Source organism: Vombatus ursinus, unplaced genomic scaffold, assembly GCF_900497805.2.
Source record: "Vombatus ursinus unplaced genomic scaffold, bare-nosed wombat genome assembly UNPS02014847.1, whole genome shotgun sequence".
NCBI lineage: Eukaryota > Metazoa > Chordata > Mammalia > Diprotodontia > Vombatidae > Vombatus > Vombatus ursinus.
Genome location: NW_020954625.1, coordinates 364,229 through 385,541, shown reverse-complemented (window position 1 = coordinate 385,541; position 21,313 = coordinate 364,229). Strand labels below are relative to the sequence as shown.

The 21,313-nt window shown below is 45.8% G+C and overlaps 1 protein-coding gene across 1 annotated transcript in view; it reads right to left on the bottom strand.

Annotated features, from left to right (window-relative positions):
• The window catches only part of ADAMTS7 (ADAM metallopeptidase with thrombospondin type 1 motif 7), a 167,377-nt gene that overhangs the window by 103,637 nt on the left and 42,427 nt on the right, over positions 1–21,313 (bottom strand). Inside the window, exons 5-8 of the mRNA XM_027840600.1 lie at positions 17,849–17,932; positions 16,883–17,007; positions 15,083–15,232; positions 11,184–11,327 (exon numbers count right to left, since the gene is read on the bottom strand). Of these exons, the coding sequence (XP_027696401.1) occupies positions 11,184–11,327; positions 15,083–15,232; positions 16,883–17,007; positions 17,849–17,932 (503 nt within the window). The remainder of the gene's footprint in view (positions 1–11,183; positions 11,328–15,082; positions 15,233–16,882; positions 17,008–17,848; positions 17,933–21,313) is intronic.

Here is a 21,313-nt window from a genome sequence, read left to right as displayed (position 1 = left end):
CCAGCTGATGGCTTTTCCCCGCTCTGGTTTGCTGTTAGGGGTGTCTGGGTGTGGGGGAGGGGAAAGGAGGAGATAGCCGAGGACAGGAGCGAATTTCTCCACTGTTCATTAAGTTATTTCCAGGGCAATTTGCAAGTTGACAGGTTGCTGGTGTGTTTAAGGTCAGTTTGGATGGAAAAACTCCTCATGGTTTTATACCCACTCCTGTTTTCCAGGTTCCTTGGTCAGCCCACGTAAAGGCAGATGGAAAGGATGAAAGCAGGGAATGTGAGTGTGATAAGGACGGCCAACACCCTGCTGCTTCTGGGCTGGGGGATGGTGCCTGCAAGAAAAGAGCTACGGATCTGACCCATAAAATGAAGGGGAAGAAAAGCTGGGTGACAGGGGGAAGGAGCACTGGACTGGAGAATTAGAAGGATCTCCATCCCTTCTCAACTCTAACAGTTGTGAACTGCCCCTCTATGAGGAAGTCACAGTCTCTCTGAACCTCAGTTTCCTCATTTGTAAAATGGGCATGGTAATATCTGCATCACGTGTTCCACAGGTTTGTTGTGAGAAGAGTGATTTGTAAACCTCAAGGCTCTATGTACATGTTAATTCAGTCAAGCAAAACATATCAACGCACAGGCCACATCTGAAAATGTAAGCCTCCTCCTATACCTGGAGTCCATGGCCTCTCTCCCAAGGGGCGGCAAGCATCCTTCCTCATCCATCTTCTGAAATCATGACACGGCCAAAGGGGGAATTTGTTTTACTTGACTATAGCTTGTCACATTGTGGGACGGGGAAGGGAGTGAGTTAGTGGGTAGTAATAGAAATATTTAAAAAGAAAAATAGGCATCAACAAAATATTAAAATCATGACATTATTATTAATAAGAATAACAAGAAATAAAAATGAGAAAGGTATCATGATGTACTAGGTAGAGAGATTATATAAGAGTCAGGAAACCCTGGGTTCAAATTCTGCCTCGGACATACTAGGATAAGTCTCTTGATTTCCCCAGGCAGCTCTCTAAGACTACATATGCAGAACAGGAATGAATTTACATTGGTTAAGGATAAGTCTCTTGATTTCCCCAGGCAGCTCTCTAAGACTACATATGCAGAACAGGAATGAATTTACATTGGTTAAGGGAGTTTCCTTCATAGGAGCTCTTTATACCAAGAAAACTCACAAGTCTAGCCCAAAATAATAATAATAATAATAGTAATAATAACAATTGGTTTTTGTCCTCCATAGTCAAAGAGAACCAGAATGACATCGCTACGTCAACATAATGATAATGATAATAATAATAATAATGATAACAATATAATAATGATAAATAGTAAGAAATGAGACCAAGCTGTAGCAAGAATTTAGATTAGACAGGAGGAAGAATCTTCAACATCTGAACTGGCCTCTAGGAGAAGGGGTAGAGTTAGATTTGATGCTGGGAGGCAGAATCATAGAGTAGGAAGGGACCTGAGAAGGGTTGCCTTCCTCATGCCTACCCTCATTAGTTGATGTCTCTCTAGGCAAGGCATTTAGTCCACTTGAGCCTCAGTTTCCTCATTTGTACAATGGTGATTAAAAAAAAACCTCACACTATTGAGCTCATAAGACTGTTGCGAGAAAAGTACCTTGACCCATGTGTTAAGGAGTATATATGGTAGCACTTTTTGTGGCAGCAAAGAATCATAAACAAAATGGATGCCCATCAATTGGTGACTGGCTGAACAAACTATGATATAGGATCGTGCCATCAGAAATGAGAAGCAGGATGAATTCAGAGAAACCTGGGAAGATTTGTAAGAACTGATGCAGAGTGAAGTGAGCAGAATCAGAAAAAGTTTATACAACGATCACAAAAATGTCAAACGAAACAACTTTGCAAGACTTCAGAATTGTCCTCTATACAGCGACCAATCCATGAACTCAGAAGAGAGATGACGAAGGTTGTTTGCCACCTGTTGGCAAAGAAGTGATGGAGCAGAGAAGGGTAGGATGGGACACGCACATTTATAGACACAGCCAATGGGTTGCTATGTTTTGCTTAATCATATTTTTTGTTATAAGGGAGGGCTTTTGTTTGTGGTCAGGGTGTGTGTGGGGGGGCAGGTTAACTTAATAACTTGTGACAGAGATGCAAGGAAAAAGATGAGTATCAATAAAACATTTAAAACACACAGAGGAAAAAGAAGCTCAAAAGAGGACGCAGACAGGGCAATTTTGTTACTACCATGACAACCTTAATATCTATTTTTAAAAACTGTACATAAGTTCAATTTCATATTCAGTTCTCATTTTTGGTTTTGTTTTGCTTATTTTTATATATCAAAATGTCCGTGTTTGTGGGTAACTTCATTATATAAAAGTTTTTTTAAGTGACTTGGGAATGGAAGTCAGAACAAGTAAGGTCGTTGTCTCATTAGAGGAGAGAAAAGGACGGACATGAAAGACTTGGAAGTAGCGTCCACCAGATGTGCCAATAGACTGGATTTGGGGTGAGAGAGACAGAAGACCGATGGCTCTGGGGCTGTGAATCTGGGTGACTGGAAGGAAGCTGGTGCCCTGGGAAGTCTGGGGAAGGAGAGAGCTGAGGTAAGCTTAGGGAAGATGCTGAGCAGTTATGTTTCAGATACCGTGAGCCGGAGATGCCAATCTCTAGCAAAGCCTTCTCAAGCCTTGGTTTTCCCAGCTTGGCCCGGTGCCTTAGGGACCAAATGCTGCTGTTGTTGGCACATGCACGGGTGTCTTACCAGAACATGAGGTATTTAGAAGAAACACTGGGGGGATCAGGGAGCTTTGCTTCAAAAGCTGGCTCTGTTACTAACTCCCTGAGGGATCTTGGACCCAGGCCATAGGAATTTAGAAGAGAGGGAAATCACATATCTTTCTTCAACACACCCAGTACTTTTGTACCCGCTAGAGTAGATAGATGGGGAAGGAAACAATGGATTAAAATTTAAATTCAATGGGACTGGGGATCCCTTCGTTCTTTGTATTTGTATCCCCAGGGCATCACAGTGACCAGCTTAATTAACTGATTAATTTATAAGGGCAGCTAGGGAGCTAAGTGGATAGAGCGTTGGGCCTGGAGTTAGGAAGACCTGAGTTCAAATGTGACCTCAGACACTTACTAGTTGTGTGACCCTGGGCAAGGCACTTCACCCTGTTTGCCTCAGTTTTCTCATCTGCAAAATGAGCTGGAGAAAACCACTCCAGTATCTCCGCCAAAAAAAAAAAAACAAACCAAAAACTCTAAATGGGGTCACGAAAAGTCGACACAACTGAAAATAATTGAACACTAAATAGGTGATTAATAAATGCTTCTTGATTGATTAATTGGCTGATGCAAGAGATGTTTTAGAGTCAAAATGAACTAGATCAAATGACTGGATGTGGAGGGTGAGAGTCACTAAGGATCAATAGTGACTCTGAGGGAGGGTTTGAAGTGGAAATGAGTGGGGGGAGGAAGGGGTGAGCAGTAAAACAGGGGATTTGGGACAAAGCGCAGGAGAGAAGATCGTAGAATGGCAGATCTGAAAGGGTCCTCCAAGGCCATCCAGTCCAATCTATATCCACGCAGGAATCCCCTCTCCACCATAGCCCACTATGGCCCAATTGGGTGCCCATCCTGCCTGTACTTCCAGGCCTCCCGTGAGGGGGAACTCCCTTCCTGTCTCCCTCTCTCTCTCCCTCCCTCCAATCCACTTTGTGATATCTCTAATTGGAAGGATGTTTCTCCTTCTATCAAACCTAAATTCTCTTCCCTTGGACTTCCACGCATTGTTCTTAACTCTGCCCTCTAGGGCCAAGCAAAACAAAAGAAATCCCTCTTCCCAGAGCGGGCCCTACAGATCCTTGAAGGCAGCTAACATCTCCCTAAGTGTCCTCCCCCAGGATATACGCTCCAAGTTCCTTCAACTGTTCCTATGACATCATCTCAAGGATTTGGCTGGCTTAGCTGCCCTTCTCCTGGTGCTCACCAGGGCCCTCCCTAAAACGTGACACCCAGAATTCAACAAAATTCTCCAGAGATGGACTAACTAGGGCAGAATACAGCAGGACTGTTCTTTAGCCCTGGCGACTGGACATCACTTTAATCCTGGACACTAGACCTCAAAATGCTGCCTAGGGTCGCATTACCTTTTGTTTTTCACATGACTAACTAATGGTGAGCCGGCACTACCCTGAAACCTCCCAGGTCTTTTTTCAAGATGTCTAGCCAGCCATCTCCCATGCTGTACTAGTACAATTGATTTTTTTGATCCTGTCTAAGACTTTATATTTATTCTTCCTAAATGTCACCTTGGGCACCGAGGTGGCACAGTGGATATACAGTTGGGCCTGAAATCAGGAAGATCTGAGCTCAAATATGGCCTCAGACTTATTAGCCTTGTGGCCTTGGGCAGGTCACTTAACTTTTGTATGCCTCAGTTTCCTCATCTGTAAAATAGAGATAATGATAGCAACCACCTCCCAGGCTGTTGTGAAGATCAAATGAGGCGGTATTTGCCCGATCCCTGCCACACAGTAGATGCTATATAAATACTACCTATTATTGTTATATTATCATCAACATCATTTAAGTATTGCACGATGTTCTAGCTTGTCCAGTGTTTCTTGGATCCTGAGTCTATTATGCAAGGTGTCAGCTATCCTTATGAGCTTCACACCATTTACAAGTTTTTTTTAAAGCATGCTATCCATCCCTTTATCAAGTGAGGGGAAAAAAACGGTTAAACAACCAGGGCCATGCACAGAGTCTCCACTGGAGACCTCCGTTCAAGGAATGATTGATAACTCCTCTCTGGCTGCAGCCGTTCATTCAATCAGGTCTGAATCTCCCTAACTGGGCTGTCACCTAATCCCACATCACTCCATCTTTCCCACAAGAACTATATGGGACATTTTGGCACAAGTATGGCTAAAATCTAGCTAAACTCAATCGACAGCCTTCCCGGTCCATTAGTCTAGAAATCCTGACCTCTGGGAGAAAAGGGAAATGAGCTGAGACTAGCACGGGTTGTTCTTAACAAAGCCCAAAATGCTGGCTCTTTGTGGTTGCTTTCTTTTCTAAATGTTTCCTAATTATCTCCTCAGTACCCAGTGTCCTGGCCTTTGCTGTCCAAGTCACTGGCCTACGGTGAGCAGGATCCATGCTTGTCCATTTCTGAAAATCGGAAGCCTCTAGTCCTGTAGGCTCTTTCCTCCTCTCACCCCATCCATCACCCTCGACAGGGGCTCAGCAACCTCTGCCCATTCTTTAAGCACCCTGGGGCAGAATCCTGGTGGCCCACTTAACACAAACTTCCCAGGGGCAGTTTACTGGCTCTCTACTTATCTTGAGTATCAGCTCCCTCTTCAAAGTGACAAGGTGTAAGAAACTGAGAGGAGCATCAATAAAATATTAACAACAACAAAATCAGCTTGGGAAGAGTTTATAAGCAGATGCAGAGTGAAGTAAACAGGACCAGGAGAAAAAGGTACAGGATGATGAGAGCAATAGCCATGAAAACCACTCCAGCACCGACCAATGCAATGAGCCACCTGGAACCCCGGGTTCGGAGAACCCTCAGTAAAGTATGCCATGTGCTTCGGCAGACGGGTGCAGGACTACCATACAGAATGAAGCATACGCCAACTTACAGGGCCAAAATGTTGGGGTTTTCTTTCTTTTCTTTTCTTTCTTTTTTTTTTTTTCTTATGAGTCATACTTCTTTGTGGTAAGGGAAGATTCTATCAAAGTGGGAAGGCACAGTCATCAGGAAAAGACAGCAGGGTAAAAGAAAAATCATAAATGAAACCTTCCTAAAACTAAACAACAATAACAGTTTGAGTCTGCCATTGGAGAAGTAGGCAGAGAAAGTGATGGCAGAGAAATGATGTAGGCGTACCAAAGCCCTCAGGACAAACTTTGGAGAGAAGCCATCTGGAGAGTGGCCCTGGCTCCCCAGGTTCACTGAGGTTCCGCCCCCTGATGGCCTGCCAGCACTCTGGGAGCCTTTGGGAGGAAAACCACCCGCAGCTTTTATCAGAAAGGGAAATCGGCAATTTAAGCTTAATCCAGGACCCCATTAATAAATCTCTTACCCAGCCTCTCGGCTTCTAGGGACTCACCCCAACACGCCCACTCTTCTGATCCATCCTGGACAGCATAGGGTTTGAAATCCGACGTCCCCTCTCCATTACTTACTACCTGTGAGACTTTCCCTGGGGGTCTCAGTGAATCTGGGGAGCCAAGCAATAGCCTGACGGCTTTTCTCCAAAATCCACCCCAAGGGCTTTTCTACCCCGGCATCCTGTCTCTAAATCTTAAAATCCCAGGAGGACTGCCAGGTTAACCTCCTTGAACTACTGCTTCCATCTTGTCCCTCCCTTGAGGCCAAAGCTCCAATCAATCACTCCTCCTAGCCTGGAGAATACAGGCCAATCTCCTCAGCCCCGCACCGTCTGAACCCAAGTGATCATTCCAGCTGGAAAAGTAACTGGGAATCAGAAGAGACCTGGCTCAAAATCCTGCCTTTGATGCTGACTGACTGTGTGACTATGGGCAAGTCGCAAAAACTTCGATGAGCCTCAGTTTCCCTCTCTGTAAAATGGGGGCAATGCTATCTGCGCCCTCTACTTTGTCAACTTTAGAATACTGTAGCAATGTTATTGTATTTGGCGACACCGATCCTCATGCCTGAAGATACCTGGGCATCTACCCCTTTTGGAGGCCTTCCCTTCCTCCAAGGCCCACCTTCTCCAGAGAGCCTTCCTTGACCTATCCATTCAGGTGAGGGTGGCCCCTCTCCATCTTCAAATTTCTTCCTTCCTTTTGCCCATTCACCCCTCTGATCTCACACTTTCTTGCATCATCACCATCACCATCACCATCACCATTATCATCATTTGCCTAGGCCTTGCTTTCCCTCCTATTAGACAGTGAGTTCCTTAAGAGCAAGGCCCAGAGTGTATCATGGAATTTCAAAGTTGGACAGGCTCTCAGGGGTCACCTAGTATCCATACTGGAAACCAGAATCCCACATAGCTATCTTTGGTTCTTCCACATTGAGAATGGGGCCTTGTATGTAGTAGGTTCGTAATAAATGTTTGTTGAACTGAATTGAGCTCAGCGAAGACTTGCTGGTTGACTGGCCTAGGTATTCAAGGTTCTGGGAACAGAGCCTTGAGGATACACCATCCCGGGAGACGGAGGCCCCAGACCTCATGTGGTCCAAGGACTGGTAGGACCCTAGTGGCTTGGGTGCATTCGGCTCCAGGCCATCTCTCCACTGGCCTTCCCTGACTGGCCTTCGTTCAGCACCCTTAATACATGCCTTCTGAGAGACAAACGGAAAGCCCACCATTAATGCATTGTCTTCACTGTAAGAAGCTTGCATTATTTTTCCTGCTTTTGCCTGGGTTTTACTTTTCCTGTCACTAAAACAATAATCCTAGTCCTACCAGCATCAAACAATACTATGGATTTAAGTATTCTTGGTAAAATTGGAGGCAACTAACAACAAAAAAGGTACAATTTTTTTTCACATTTTCTGCTTTTTTCTATTGGGGGCCTTTGTGCGGCTTTCTCTACTCCTCCCCCATCCCTCGTCCAAATCGCCTTCTTTAAAGATAAAGGCCAGGCCAGCTCAGGTGTTCCCCCTCCCCCTCTCCAGGGCAGCTGAGAAGGACAAACATTCCATAGAGGCTTGAGGAGGGGGCAGCGGGTCTGGGCCTGTGCTAATGGGCTTCTCCCCAGGCTGGAGGTGAGGGGCCGGTCAGGAGGCTGAAGACCCAAGAACCTGTCCTTGGGAGAGCAGACAGAATGTGGCCTACAAGCTCTAGCTGGTCAGGAGGGTGTGATTTCCCACAGGTCTTACAGCCAAGTCCTCCTCTTCTCTCTCCAAACCACAAACATCTGGGATTTCCCAGCCCTGGCCCCCTGAGAAGTAACTTTGCCCGTGATGGTGACATTGCTACTGAACACAGTAAAATAGCCATTAAGGGCAAAGAGAAGTGTCTCCCTTGCTGGGCAGCTGTCTGCTCCGTCCTTCAAGGCTCACCTCCCCCTGACGACTCTTAGACTCTCAGAATTGTAAAAGCCAGAGGTCACTTTCCAACTTGGAGATTCTGTGCCCACTGTGATCTCTCCTTTCTCCTCTATGACTCTTAGACACTGGCGCTATGGTGGTTAGTACCAGATTCTAGACTGGCTACAACCCTGTTCTCATCGTCTCCTATAACAAAAAGGTTTCATCTAGTAGACATGGGACAGCTAGGTGGTGCAGTGAATAGAGCGCCCAGTATGGAGTCAGAAGAAGCTGAGTTCAAATTTGGCTTCAAACACTAGCTGGGTGACCCTGGGCAAGTCACTTCACCCTGTTTGCCTCAGTTTCCTCATCTGCAAAACAAACTGGAGAAGGAAATGGCAAACCACTCCAGATCTCTTCCAAGAAAACCCCTAATAAGGAGTCACAAAGAGTCAGAAACAACTGAAATGATTGAACAGCAATATCTAGTGGACAGCTGGGGCATTGAGCCTGGAATCAGGAAGACCTGAGTTCAAATGTGGCCTCAAATACTGCTTAGTTGTGTGACCCTGGGTATGCCACTTAACCTCTATCTGCCTCCATCTCCTCGACTGTAAAATGAGGATAATAATTGCACCTACATCCCAGAGCTGTTGTGAGGATCTAGATGGGCAATAATTATAAAGCGTCTATTATGTACTGGTCTCTTAATAAATGCTTGTTTCTGGGTTGGGCTTCTTTAAAGCAAGTTCCACTCCCCCACAGTTTCTGGGAGCAAGAATGAGACGGGACAAGAAAGCAGGAATGGGTTATGACCCATACTATTGGAGTGAGTACCCACATCAATCAATAAGCGTTTATTAAGTGCCCACTACATGCCAGGCACTGTGTTAGGCAAGTGGGATATAAATACTAAGAATGAATCAATCATGGCCCTTGAGAAGCTTCCATTTCACTGAGGAGAAGCAACAGAGAAGTCAATGCAAGACATATTACAAGTCCTTACAGAGTAACGTAGAGGCTAGGAGGGGAATTCGAGAGAATTCAGGGAAGAGGCGGCACCTGGGCACCATCCCATGCTGTCTTCTTTCTCTGTGTGTGTCCTGTCTCTGCAGGGAGGGCAGGAAGTGGTTTTGTTGAGTGTCTAAGTGCCTGGTCCCTTTTTTCTCTGCCCCAGTCTCCACACAGCCCAGACCACACAAGGGTATGTGTTTTCTAGGACATGTTTACAAGGAAAAGGAAAATAAATAGACTCAAAAACGCTCCATCTGAGGAAGGTCATTTGTAAGTGCTTAGAAACGAAAACTACCCAGTCTGAGACAGCGAGGACCTCGACTTCTTTTAAGAAAAAAAAAATAGAGTTGGCTTTTGTTTTTACATCACCTTTGTTTCCAGATATAGCCTTCCCCTCCCCCACAAGTCATCCTTTGCAAAGAAAATATTTTTTAAAAAGAATGAAAGAAAAGTAGTTCACCAAAACTAGCAAACACACCAATGGGGTGTGACGGAATGAGCCTCGTTCCACACCCATCACTCCCACCTCTTCAGAGACGAGAGAGGGACGGAGACAGACAAAGTGAGAAAGAGACAGAGATGGGAGAGAGATGAGAGACAGAAGGGGGAGGAAGAGAGAGAGAGAGACTGAGAGATGGGAGAGGTGAGAGACAGGGAAAGAGGGAAGGAAGAAAGGAGGAGGGAGAGAAGAATGGGAAAAGACACAGAGAGAGAAAAGACAGAGAGAAAGAATGAGAAATAGGAGAGAGATAGAGGTGAAAGGAAGAGAGAGAGAGGGACAGAGAGACAGAGAGACAAAATCTCTCAGAGTTGTAGAGGTTGGAGATTCTGTGCCCACTGTGATCTCTCCTTTCTCCTCTATGACTCTTAGATGCAGGTCCTATGGTGGTTAGGACCATCTCTTTAAAGGTCAAGCTTGGTGATGACAGCCACACGCCATTCTGGGTTTTGCAGTCATTGCTGTTCTTTTCACTAATATTGTCCATAGTGTTTCCCTGACTTTACTTCCTTCACTCTGTTATCAGTTCATATAGGACCTTAAATTCTTTGCTATTTTATCTGGGTGAGTTAGGATAGGAGATTTTTCCAGATTAAGATGGGTCCACAGGTCCCTTTAGCCACAGGACTGCTGCATCCCTTATGGAACCAGAAGGCAGGGTGTCTGCCAGCCTGGATCCCCTCCTCTCCCATCACACACACACACACACACACACACACACACACACACACACACACACTGCTTTGGTATTCACATAGAAGGATGCACTGGATCAAGTTTATTGTCTCTTTCTCTATTCCTAGATTCATGCTCAATCAACCAAGAAGCCTCTGAAAGGCAAAGTAGGATTTGGAGCATTCCCATGCATATTCCTGTATAACCAAACTCCAGTGTAACTCCCCTGCTCAAAAGCCTTCAATGGCTCCCTATTGCCTCTACCTCCTGAGTCTGGCATGTAAGGCCCTCCACAGTTGAGGCATGTCATGGGGGGTAATAGGTCTTGTTCCACATCCTTCATTCTTTCCCAGTTTTTCAACTGCCTTTCCCACATTGTCTTCCCCCATTAGAATGTAAGCTCCTTGAGGGCAGGGACTCTCTTTTCGCTTGTACTTGTAGCCTGGAGCACACAGCACTTCCTCGGTGCTTCTTGACCCACCTCACCTTCAGGCATGCTGCATTTCTGCCAAACTGCCAACCTGCCAGCTGTTCCTGCTGGGTGGGCTGTGCCGGGCAGCTCCCCACATGCGGAAGACATCTCCTCCTTACCTCCTCTGCCTGTGAGGCTCGCCACCTTCCTTCGGGCTCCAAGCAGCGGCCACCCCCTTCCCGAAGCCCTCTCTGATCCCCCGACTGCTGGAGCTTTCTCTCTCCTCTCCTTATCTTGTATTCCCTTATCTGACTGCGGGTTGGACTCCATATCCTCCCCACCTGCCCCCTCCCTAGTCAACTTCTGAAGGAAAGAGCCTTTCATTTTTTGTCTGTGTCTCCAGCACCAACACAGTGCCTTTGCACATAGTAGGTCATTTATAAACATCTGTTAGACTGAATGGCATCGCTGATGGTCTAACCTTCCCTCTCCCAGATCAAAGAAAGCAGCAGGGGGACAAGCCCACCCGTCTGAGGGGCTGAGAGGGGTCTCAAGGGAAACAGCACTTAGCACTTACTCGAGGAACCTGGTGATGTACTCCTGGCTGCAGCGGGACCAGGTGAGTGGCGAGGTGTCGTACAGGAGCTGTGGAGACATGATGAAAGGCTTTTTCCCAATGGGCTCGCAGTCATTGCCGCTTCCGTCATGCTGAATCCCAAAACTGCATTAAGAGCACAGGCCCACGAGGGGACGGGTGAGCAGCCGGGCCGCCAGCACGCACTGCTCCCCATCTGGGGACACCAACCCTTCACAAAAACACAGCAGAGACTGTTGACCCAGACAAGAGGAGGACGTAGGGGCAGGGACCGCCCCCACCTGTCAGGTTTTCAAAAAATGCCTGCTGAGAAGGGAAAGCACAGGATACCTGGGTTCTATTAACACACCATGGGGATAAGTCCTCTGGGTTTTAGTTTCCAAATCTACACAATGTAACTAGATGACCACTAAGATCCCTTCCAGGGGTGAGCTGATAATTAAATTTTCAGTGTGAGCATTTATACTTCAGAAATCAGGAAATGTTGTAAATCAGAGTTCAATTTACTGTTTTATTGATTGTCTTTAAGTAAGTGATGGAGAAATGATTACTTATGCAGATCAGATTACATTTTACAGTATGTTGTATGTACATAATATATGTACATACATTAATGTATAGCTGGTTTTTAAACGTTTTACTAGCATACTCTTGGTTCCTTCCCATTTGAAATGTTATGATTTCTATGTCCTCAGTTTCCTATTCTGCAAAATGGGTTTAATGAGTGTTGCCACACTCTGCCTATCTTCTAGAAGTACTGAGAAGATCAAATGAAAGCAGCGTAGCTCCTCTGTAAGAATTTCCTGTTTCCTTGTCATTTTCTGAAATAAAAATAGGGAAAGTAATAACCCTGTCCAGGGGAGCCGCATTTTATCCCCTAAGAAAATGGAAGCTTCCTGAGGGCAGGTACTGCTTCAGTTATTCTCCATATGAAGCACACAGTGCCTGGCATATTGCAGGTACCTGATTTGTTGCTTAATTGATTGATTTATAAAAATCTTTCACATCTATTATCTCATTTCATAGAATCACAAAACCTCAGAGTGGGAAGGGAGCTCTGAGGACACCTAATCCAACCCAGACCTAAGTAGAAATCTTCTCCACGGCATCCTCAATAAGTGGTCATTGAGCCTTTCCTTGAACACCTCCACGGATGGGGAACTCACTATCTCCCAGGGCAATTCATTCCTTGGGCAGACAGCTCTCGCTGTATCTGTGATTTCATTTATAGATGAGGAAACTCCCTTCACCAACGCAGACCGTTCCCTGCTCCCCCTCCACCATATAAGGAGAGTTCTCCCTTCTCCCGTTTCTCCCATGGTGGGAGGGGACAGGGGAAGTAAATGCAGGAAAGGAAATATGATCTACCACAGGTTTGGGGTCATCTAAGACCATGAACCAGGGGTCGCCACACCAAATGGAGAGAGTGGCCGCCCACAGCTGGCCCCAGCTGTGGCTATTTTTACCATCTCTCTTTCCTGCTGATTTGTGGGTTTGCTTTAAAGCTTCTCTAGATCAGCCTGAACTGGGGAAAAGCTGAAAATCACAGTTTTGATTTTTTTTGAATGCCCTATTATTTCTTTTGAGTACTTAAAGTGACTATAATTAGGCTAGTAAACTGTGTTCTCCCTGGAAGAGGCCCTTGGGGCCCCCACTTCAATGAACAGATAAGAATAGTTTATAATTAGCCCCCAGACAATCGGGGTGCTCCAAGCCCTCAGAAAGCCCTCTAGGAGGCCAGAAGGCAGCTGGATCTTTGCAGGTCCACCATCCTGTGAGCAAGCTCCCTTGTGCCATTAATTTGCTCACGACGATCCCGTCCAGTGGGATTTCTGACGGGCCGCTAGCCCAGACTGGGCCCTGCAATGGTAAGTCCCCGTCGGTGGGGTTGGACTTCCTGAGCCATTGCAGTTTAACCCAGAAGCTTACTTGAGTGAGGGTGCTCCAGGGCCCCGGTGTTATTCCCCAGGGTCTCAGCACAAAGGAAGGAGAATTATTCCCATCAGCCAAGGAGCTCACAGATAGACGTCGGCTCTAAATCACCTGCCTAGTCCAGAAGTTAAAGATGTCCTCCCAGTTTCCAGGTAAATGTACCAGGCCCCTTATTTCACTTCAGCTATGTGTGATATGTGGTCCATTCCCTCAGGCTACAGATCAGGAAATTAATTCCTAGTTCAAGAAATGACTTGGCCAAGGCCACACATCTCCTTAGGAGCACTGGTCCTGGCATCGCATGGCCTAGGTTCAATAGGACTTTGGGCAGGTCACCTAGCTTCTCTGGGCCTCAGTTTCCCCAACTGAAACAAAGAGGTTGCAGTGGATGACTTCTGAGGTTCCTTCTGTTCTATCTGGAGCTAGGCTCCCAAACTTCTTGTGTGTGCCAGCTGGGAAAGATCCTTTTGGCAAAAAACTAACAAAGCCAGGCCAAAGTTCACTCCTGTGCCCCTGAGGGGGGGTTCATGACCTTTGACTCAAGAGAGTTTAATGAAATGAAAACATGAGTCACTCCCCAGAAGATGAGGAGCATGGCCCCCACAATAACCTCAGTGCTGTGGGTCACAGCTGAGACAGAAACACTGGGGTCAAAGTGGACTGGAGCCTCCAGCCAATCTGGGATATTTAACATGCTCAGGTAATGGAACGGAAGCCCTTGTGGACTCCGGGTGAGGCAGAATGACAGGAGCGCAGGGAACTCAAAGGAACCAGGTTGGGCAGACTGAGCTAGCCAGGCAGGGCATCCGGGGCCCCTGACAGCCAAGTGTAAGAAGTCCAGAGCTCTTGGATAAGGGCAGGCCCAAAGCAGAAGGTGCTCCTGCCAAGGACATAACTACCGCCGACCTGTTGATACTGAGCTTAAGGGACTCAGATCTCCTAGAGACACTCCCAATCCAGGCATGGAGGAAAGCTAGCCCAGTGAGCTGGCTCCCCAGAGCTGCCTGGGAGGACGTGCAGCGGGAGGACGCATGCCAGACTCCCGTGGTTTCCCTGGGCATTCTAACATAATCACGATAGAAGTGGCCACATCAGATGAGAACGCCAGTTCGTAGGCCTGGGACCTCTCCATTTTTTATAGACCATCTGTAAGGACACCTCAGAATAGAGAAGAGTTTAGTGCCCTCGGTAGGGAGGGCCACTGGCAGCACCTTCTGCCTTCTTGGCTAAGAGATAGCAGTCTTGCCTTCCTGTTTGGGGTTCTTTGCCTAGAAAGTACTGGGCCAATTACTGCCTTATCCTCCTGAATTACGGGAGGACCAAGGGAGATAATATGTGTGAAGTGCTTTGCAAACCTTAAAGTGCTACATAAATTCTATCTCTCTCTCTCTCTCTCTCTATCTATCCCTCTATCTATCTATCTATCTATCTGTCCGTCTATCCATCCATCTATCTATCTATTTATCTATCTGTCTATCTGTCTATCTATCTATCCTTCTATCTACTATTGGTCTGTCTGTCTATCCATCCATCTACCATCTATTCATTAATCTATTATGTATTTATAAATATTTATATTTTACATATATATATTTATAAATATCATCCATCCATTTATATGTCTATTATCCATCCATCCTTCTATCTATCCAACTATCATCTATTCATCATCTATCATCTATGCATCTGTTCATCCATTGTCTACTTATCTATCTTCTATCATCTATACCTAAGTCTCCATCCATCCATCGCCACTATCTATTTATCTATCACATATCTATCTATATTATTATTGTATAGCAGAATCATAGGATCTCAGAAATGAAAAGGTAGCTCAGAGGTCATCTAATCCAGCCCCTAGCTGATCAAGAATCTCTTGCTGTGAACAGGAAAGTTTAATTCTCAGGATTTATTCACAAGATGATAATTTTTAGACAGGAGGTAGATACCTGTGTCCAAGTTCATGGGCCACAGTGAAGGCCAAAGGGAGACCAGTGTCTTCATTGACGTTACAGCTCCTGTGGGGCTGGCACATGCCTGATACATGTGATAAGCCCAATGTCTCACAGGGCCGGTTCATGGCAGCACAGAGATCTCTCCTGGGGCACAGAGAGAAAGACAGACAATTCAATTAATTTCAATTCAATTCAAATATTTACTAAGATTGTACAATATACAGGGTACTGGGCTAGGCACCAAGGGCCCTTCTATCTACATGGAGAAGGCAGTCCCACCTTCAAGGAGCTCATTACTGGCCTGTTGAGGAAGGCACTGACTTTCAGACAGAAAGGCCTAGGTTTGGGTTTCCACTGGGATACTTGGCAGTTATGCGACCATGAGCAAATCCAGTTTCTTCAGCTGTTAAGTGGCAATAATCATAATACTTCTATCACCTAGCTCACTGAGTTGCTGGGCTTTGCAAACCACCAAGTGCAACATGCCAGTTATTATTATTATTATTATTACAGTCTCAAAGCTAGTTAACTTTCATTCTGTTTCCTGGCTACAGGAAATACCTATCTACCAAGAGAACTTGGTAAGGGAGTGTGGATGGCTCAGTGCACCCTATACCTACTCCTAGAGGAAAAAATTCAAGCACATGCACTAAGATTGACCCTGCCTACCCTATGAAATCAGGGGATTTCTGAGGATCTCCATTCCAACCTCTGAGCTCATAGTAGTGGACTTCAGCATTTACACTGATGCACCCCAAATACCCAAATACCCCAACTTCCCATTCCCTCAATCTGCTCACTTTCCATGACTCAGCCCTCTACTCCTTTTCAGCTACACACAAAGCTGGTTAGGCCCTTTGATCTTACAATTACCCATAAGTACTTCTCTGCTCATTGTCTCCAAAATTCCCTTATCTTTTCTCATTGTCTCTTCTTTGCTTTTCCCTCCATGCTGTCTTGCTTGGGGATACCATTGGCCAGAATCACTAGTCATCCCTGACTCCTCCCTCTCCTTATATTTCTGGTCCGTTGCTAAATCGTGTTGTTCTGTCTTCACAAAATCTCTCCTATAGCTCAGTGTCCCCCTTCTGGTACAGACCCTCATCCCTTCAAGGCTGGCCTACTGCAATAGCCTTCCCCCAAGGCCCCTTGCCTCAAGCCTCTCCCTACTCCAACACATCCTCCACTCAGCTGCCAGGGATTCTCCTAAAGGTTGACTATGTCACCCCCCACTGCCCAACCCTGGGTCACATACTTAAGAAATGCTTGCTAACTGACTAAAGGCCAATCTCTGGCTTCTCCATTAATCTGGGAAATTTGGGTCAGAGGCTCCAAGAGCATGGACTCTATGACTTCAGACTAGGAATTTCCTAGAGACCAATCAGAATAAGAGATCTCCCTGATCTCTCTTCCAAGTGACTTTGAGCTTCCTAAAGGTGGAGCAGGCACATATCTCCCTCGTTAAACTGGGAGCTCCCTGAAGGTAGGGTACATGTCTCCATGTCTTCTCTATTGAGAAGGTCCCCAGGGATAGGGCACATATCTTCCCCATTAGACTGGAAGCTCCCTGGGGGTAGGGCACACAGCTCCCTCATTAGACCGGGAGCTCTCTGAGGGTTAGATATGCTTTGTTCATTAGAGTAGCAGCTTCCTAATAGCAGAAGCTATAACTTCCCTGCTATACTGAAGCTCTCCAAGGGCCAGGGCCATGATTTCCCCATAGACCAGAGGCTCTCCAAGAAAGTCAACAGGACATTAGTGAAAAGTAGGCTCCCACCTACTCCCACTCCATACCTCGTCAGCAGGACCGCCACATCATGATGCAGTGGGTGGGTGTCACCCTTCATATTGATACTTTTCTGCCACTTACAGAAACTTCTCAGAGTATTATCTGCATGATGAGTGATCTTGAGGTCCTCCTGGGAAAAGAGATGAGCTGCTTATATGGACCCCCTTCCCCTGGGACATAAAGAAAGCTCAAAAAAGGTCCAGATAAGGAGCATGGCTTGCTGATGACACCCTGGTTTCCTCCCTCCCCAGTCTGGTATTCTTGCTGATGGCCTCAGTTGGCCTCGAGACCCTTACAAGCCTGGACACCCCCCATACATTTCTTCAGGTAACCCCTGAAGCTTCATGACCCTGGCCAACAGAGCTTAGACACAGAAAGAGAACCTGCCCCTTCCTTTCCCTTCATCAAGGTATCATCAGCTTAGAGACTGTCTACACCAATTCTCTCATTCTACAGATGAGGAAACTCATCTAGTTAAGTGACTTTGACCTTGGTCACTCAAGGAGTAAGACCAAAGCTGAGATTTGAACCCAATCTCTGTGACTCCCAAACTGGCTTTTCTCACCACACCACACCATGCCACGCCAAGCCACGCCACACCATGCCACGCCCCACCACGCCCCACCACGCCCCGCCACACCACACCCTGGCTTCTGCTCCATATCCTAAGGTCCTTCCAACACAGCCAGGTTATTTGTTCTGTTGGGTTAAAGTGTTACCTAAATGAAGTAACGGATGGAAGTCTGAACAGGGCCCTTCTACAGTCAATGAGTCGACCCAAAATAACAGTGCCTGGTCGAAATTTCGGGCAGTGTTGGACCAATAGGAAAATGATTTGGGAGCAGGTAGGTCTTTCAATGTACCTCATACCCTACCATTCAGGGACCTGGGTTCTGGCACAGGGTGGGCCAGACCCCCCAGTACCCTGAGCTTCCAGAGAAGGCAGGCATCAGAGCCTCTAAATGGGTTACCTCTTCCTTTTCCAGCAGGATCAGGCGCACGATGGAGATGTGGATGGGGTTACCAATGCTGGGGTCATGGAAGAGGCCGGCCACCTGCCCAAAGAAATAGAAGGAGCATTTCTCACTCAGCAAGCGAAGGCCACTCCAAAAGTCACTAACTGAGGCATGGCATACCCTTTGACCCACCAATACCACTAGGAGGCCTACATCCCAAAGAGCTCAAAGAGGAGAAGAAAACACATCTATAGCAGCCCTGTTTTTTATAGCAAAGAATTAGAAACTAAGGGGATGCCCATCGGTTGGGGAGTGGCTGAATAAATTATGGTGTATGAATATGATGGAACATTATTGTGCAAAAGAAATGATGAAGCGGACAGTTTCAGAGAAACTGAGGAAGATTCTTCTGCAGAGTGAAGGCAGCACAATCAAGACAACAATTAATAGAATAAAAACAACACCGTAAAGAAAAACAACTTAGAAAGACTGAAGAAGACTGACCAGTGCGATGACTAGCCGTGATTTCCAGAGGACCGGCGGAAGAATGATGACAGACAGGTGATGGACTCAAGACACAGAATAAGACACACTTCTTCACATACAGATGTGAGAACTTATTTTGCTTGACTTGGCATATTGTTACCAGTTGTGTTTTTCTTCATTTTTTTATAATGGGGGAGGGGGAGCAGGAGATGAGAGGAACAGCGAATCAGAGACAGAGTTCCCTCCCAAATAAAGCAAAAGCAAAAAAAAAAAATCACTGAATTAAAAAAAATAAGCTATTCTATAGTGCTTTATAGATATTAACTCATTTTATCCTCACAAAAGCACTGGGAGGTAGGTGCTTTTATCATCCCCATTTTACAGATGTGGAAATTGAGGCAAACAGATTAAAGGAATCACAGACAAGCAGGACAGCTTTGAAAATTATATGTTGATTTTATTATATGTTTTAAAATAAAAGCAAGTTATATATAATTAGGCTCAGGTTCACATATAATCCTTTTTCTATTCATATTTTATATATATATATGGAAGTGATAATTTTTATTTGGTATTTGTTAAGTTCAGAAATTTGTTTTTAGAGGATTACTGTCTATGCTATTTCTTACAAGGGTCCCAGCTCAAATGCCACATACCCTGAGAAATCTTCTCTAAGTGCCTTGGCTGAACGTGATCTCTCACCTCCCTGAATCCTTACAGTACTTTCTATGCCACCAATGCCATCTGTTGGGAGCTACCTATCTTCTGATTGTTACAAAGCTTGTCATAGATGGTAGAGACTCTGCATTCCTGGCATCACTGGATTAGACATTTAGGGCTGGAAGGACCTTAGAAGTCACGTACTCCAATCTCCTCATTTTATTTGGTTATTTCAGTTGTTTCTGACTCTCCGTGATCCCATTTGGGGCTCTCTTGGCAGAGATACTGGAGTGGTTTGCCGTTTCCTTCTCCAGCTCATTTTACAGATGAGGATACTGAGACAAATGGGGTTAAGTGATTTGCCCAGGGTCACCCAGCTAGTAAATGTCTGAAGTCAGATTTGAACTCACAAAGATGAGTCTTCCTGATTCCTGGCACCCGTCTCTATCCACTCTGCCACCTAACAGCCCCATTTTACAGATGGGGAAACTGATGACTTTTCCACGTTCATTCAGGTAGTAATTGACAGAGGCAATTTCGAGTCCAAAGTCAGGATGTGGATGTGGGTAGGGGTGAGTAATGGGAAGGGAAGGGCCCATGCTGAAGAAATCCTGGCTGTTTTGAAATATTGGTGCAGATTATGCTATTTTCCAAGCAGCCATTTGGGTCAGCTAAAATCCCTAAGTATTTTTCCCCATGAACTGCAGCCAAGTCTGGTCTCTCCTATATCATATTTATGCAATCTTTTTTTTTTTTTAAAAAGGCACGATTTGACATTTACCCCTGTGAAATTTCATCATGCTAATTTTGGTTCATCCTTTCAGCCTGTCAAGATCTCAGTGACTCTAGATCCTATCACTTCATGAATCAGGTTCCCTCCCAGCACTGTGAATTCCGCTCAACTGCACCTTGGAAAGGTCTCTGATATTTTCTGGGAGAGAGAATGACGAGTAAACTAGCCTCCTTTGCTATGGTTTTTTGACTTCATGTATCTTTACATTAGAGGGAACTGTTCCCAGAATGTTTCTTGTCTACAAAATGTGGGGGAGTGGAAAGTGCCTGGACTTGGGAGTTTGGCCTCAGTTTGCTTATCTGTAATTATCATTGACATTGATAAAGCTTACACAGTGCTTTCTGTACACTATCTCACTTGAGCCCAGAAGCAATCCTGTGAGGTAAACACTGAAGATATTATGATCCCCCCTCCTTTTTTTTTTGTTTGTTTGTTTGTTTGTTTTTTTGCTTAGGCAGTTGGGGTTAAGTGACTTGCCCAGGGTCACACAGCTAGTAAGTGTCAAGTGTTTGGTCTGAGGTCGGATTTGAACTCAGGTCCTCCTGACTTGAGGGCCGGTGCTCTATATTCACTGCACCACCTAGCTGCCCCTTCCCCCCCTTTTTTTTACAGATGAGGAAACTAAGGTTCAGATTATTTGCTCATGGTCATGCAGTCAGGTGACGTGATCTGATCTGAAAAAAGTACTGGAGCCAGCCCTGGGACTGCAAGGAAGTCAGGAGGTAGAATTCCACAGCTTCCAAATCTCTTCAGCTCTTGAGATTGTGCTCTCTCTTTGGACCTTAGTTTCTCTCTGTAAAATGAGGGGGTTGGAGTGAATTTCTTTCAAGGTCCCTTCTTGCTCTATATTGACAGTCCGTTCTCCACATAGGTGACCAAATTATCTTCCTAATGCACACGTCTAAACATTCTACCTTAACCACTCAACATTTTTCTGTGGTTCCCTATTATCAGTCGGATAAAATGAAGCACTTCAGCCCCCTCCCCATACAATCTGGTTCCCAGCCTACTCACTAGCCTTATTTCACATCATTTTCTTTCACATGCTGTATATCTCAGCCCAGCTGAACGACTTTTCCCAATCTCCTCCTCTGTACATTTAAATGCAGGCTGCCCCCAAGGCTGGAATGCTCTCTCTCCTCATCTCCATGGGTCCAGATCGTTCTCCTCCCCAAGGGCCAGCCTAGCTGCCAACACCCAGAATCATGGGATTGTAGGGTCCGGGGGGAAGGCCCCCCTCCTGATCTGCCTCACCCAAACGGAAAGGAGCTCTCCCTCCCACTGTCAATGTGCTTGGAGAACTTGATCCCAGTATCTTCTCTGTCCCCATACATGTTGCCACATCTCCTGCTCTTCTGGACATGCTGTGTCCCAGCTCCCTCAACAGAAGGAAAACTCATTTTGGGCACAGACTTGGAATAGCTTCCTTCAAGATTTGGTTCAAATATCACATTCTGCTGGAGACCCTTCCTGGTGCCCTTTGCTTCCAGGGCCTTAGCCTCTGAGACTGCCATCTACCTGGCAGAAACTTTGTTTGTAAC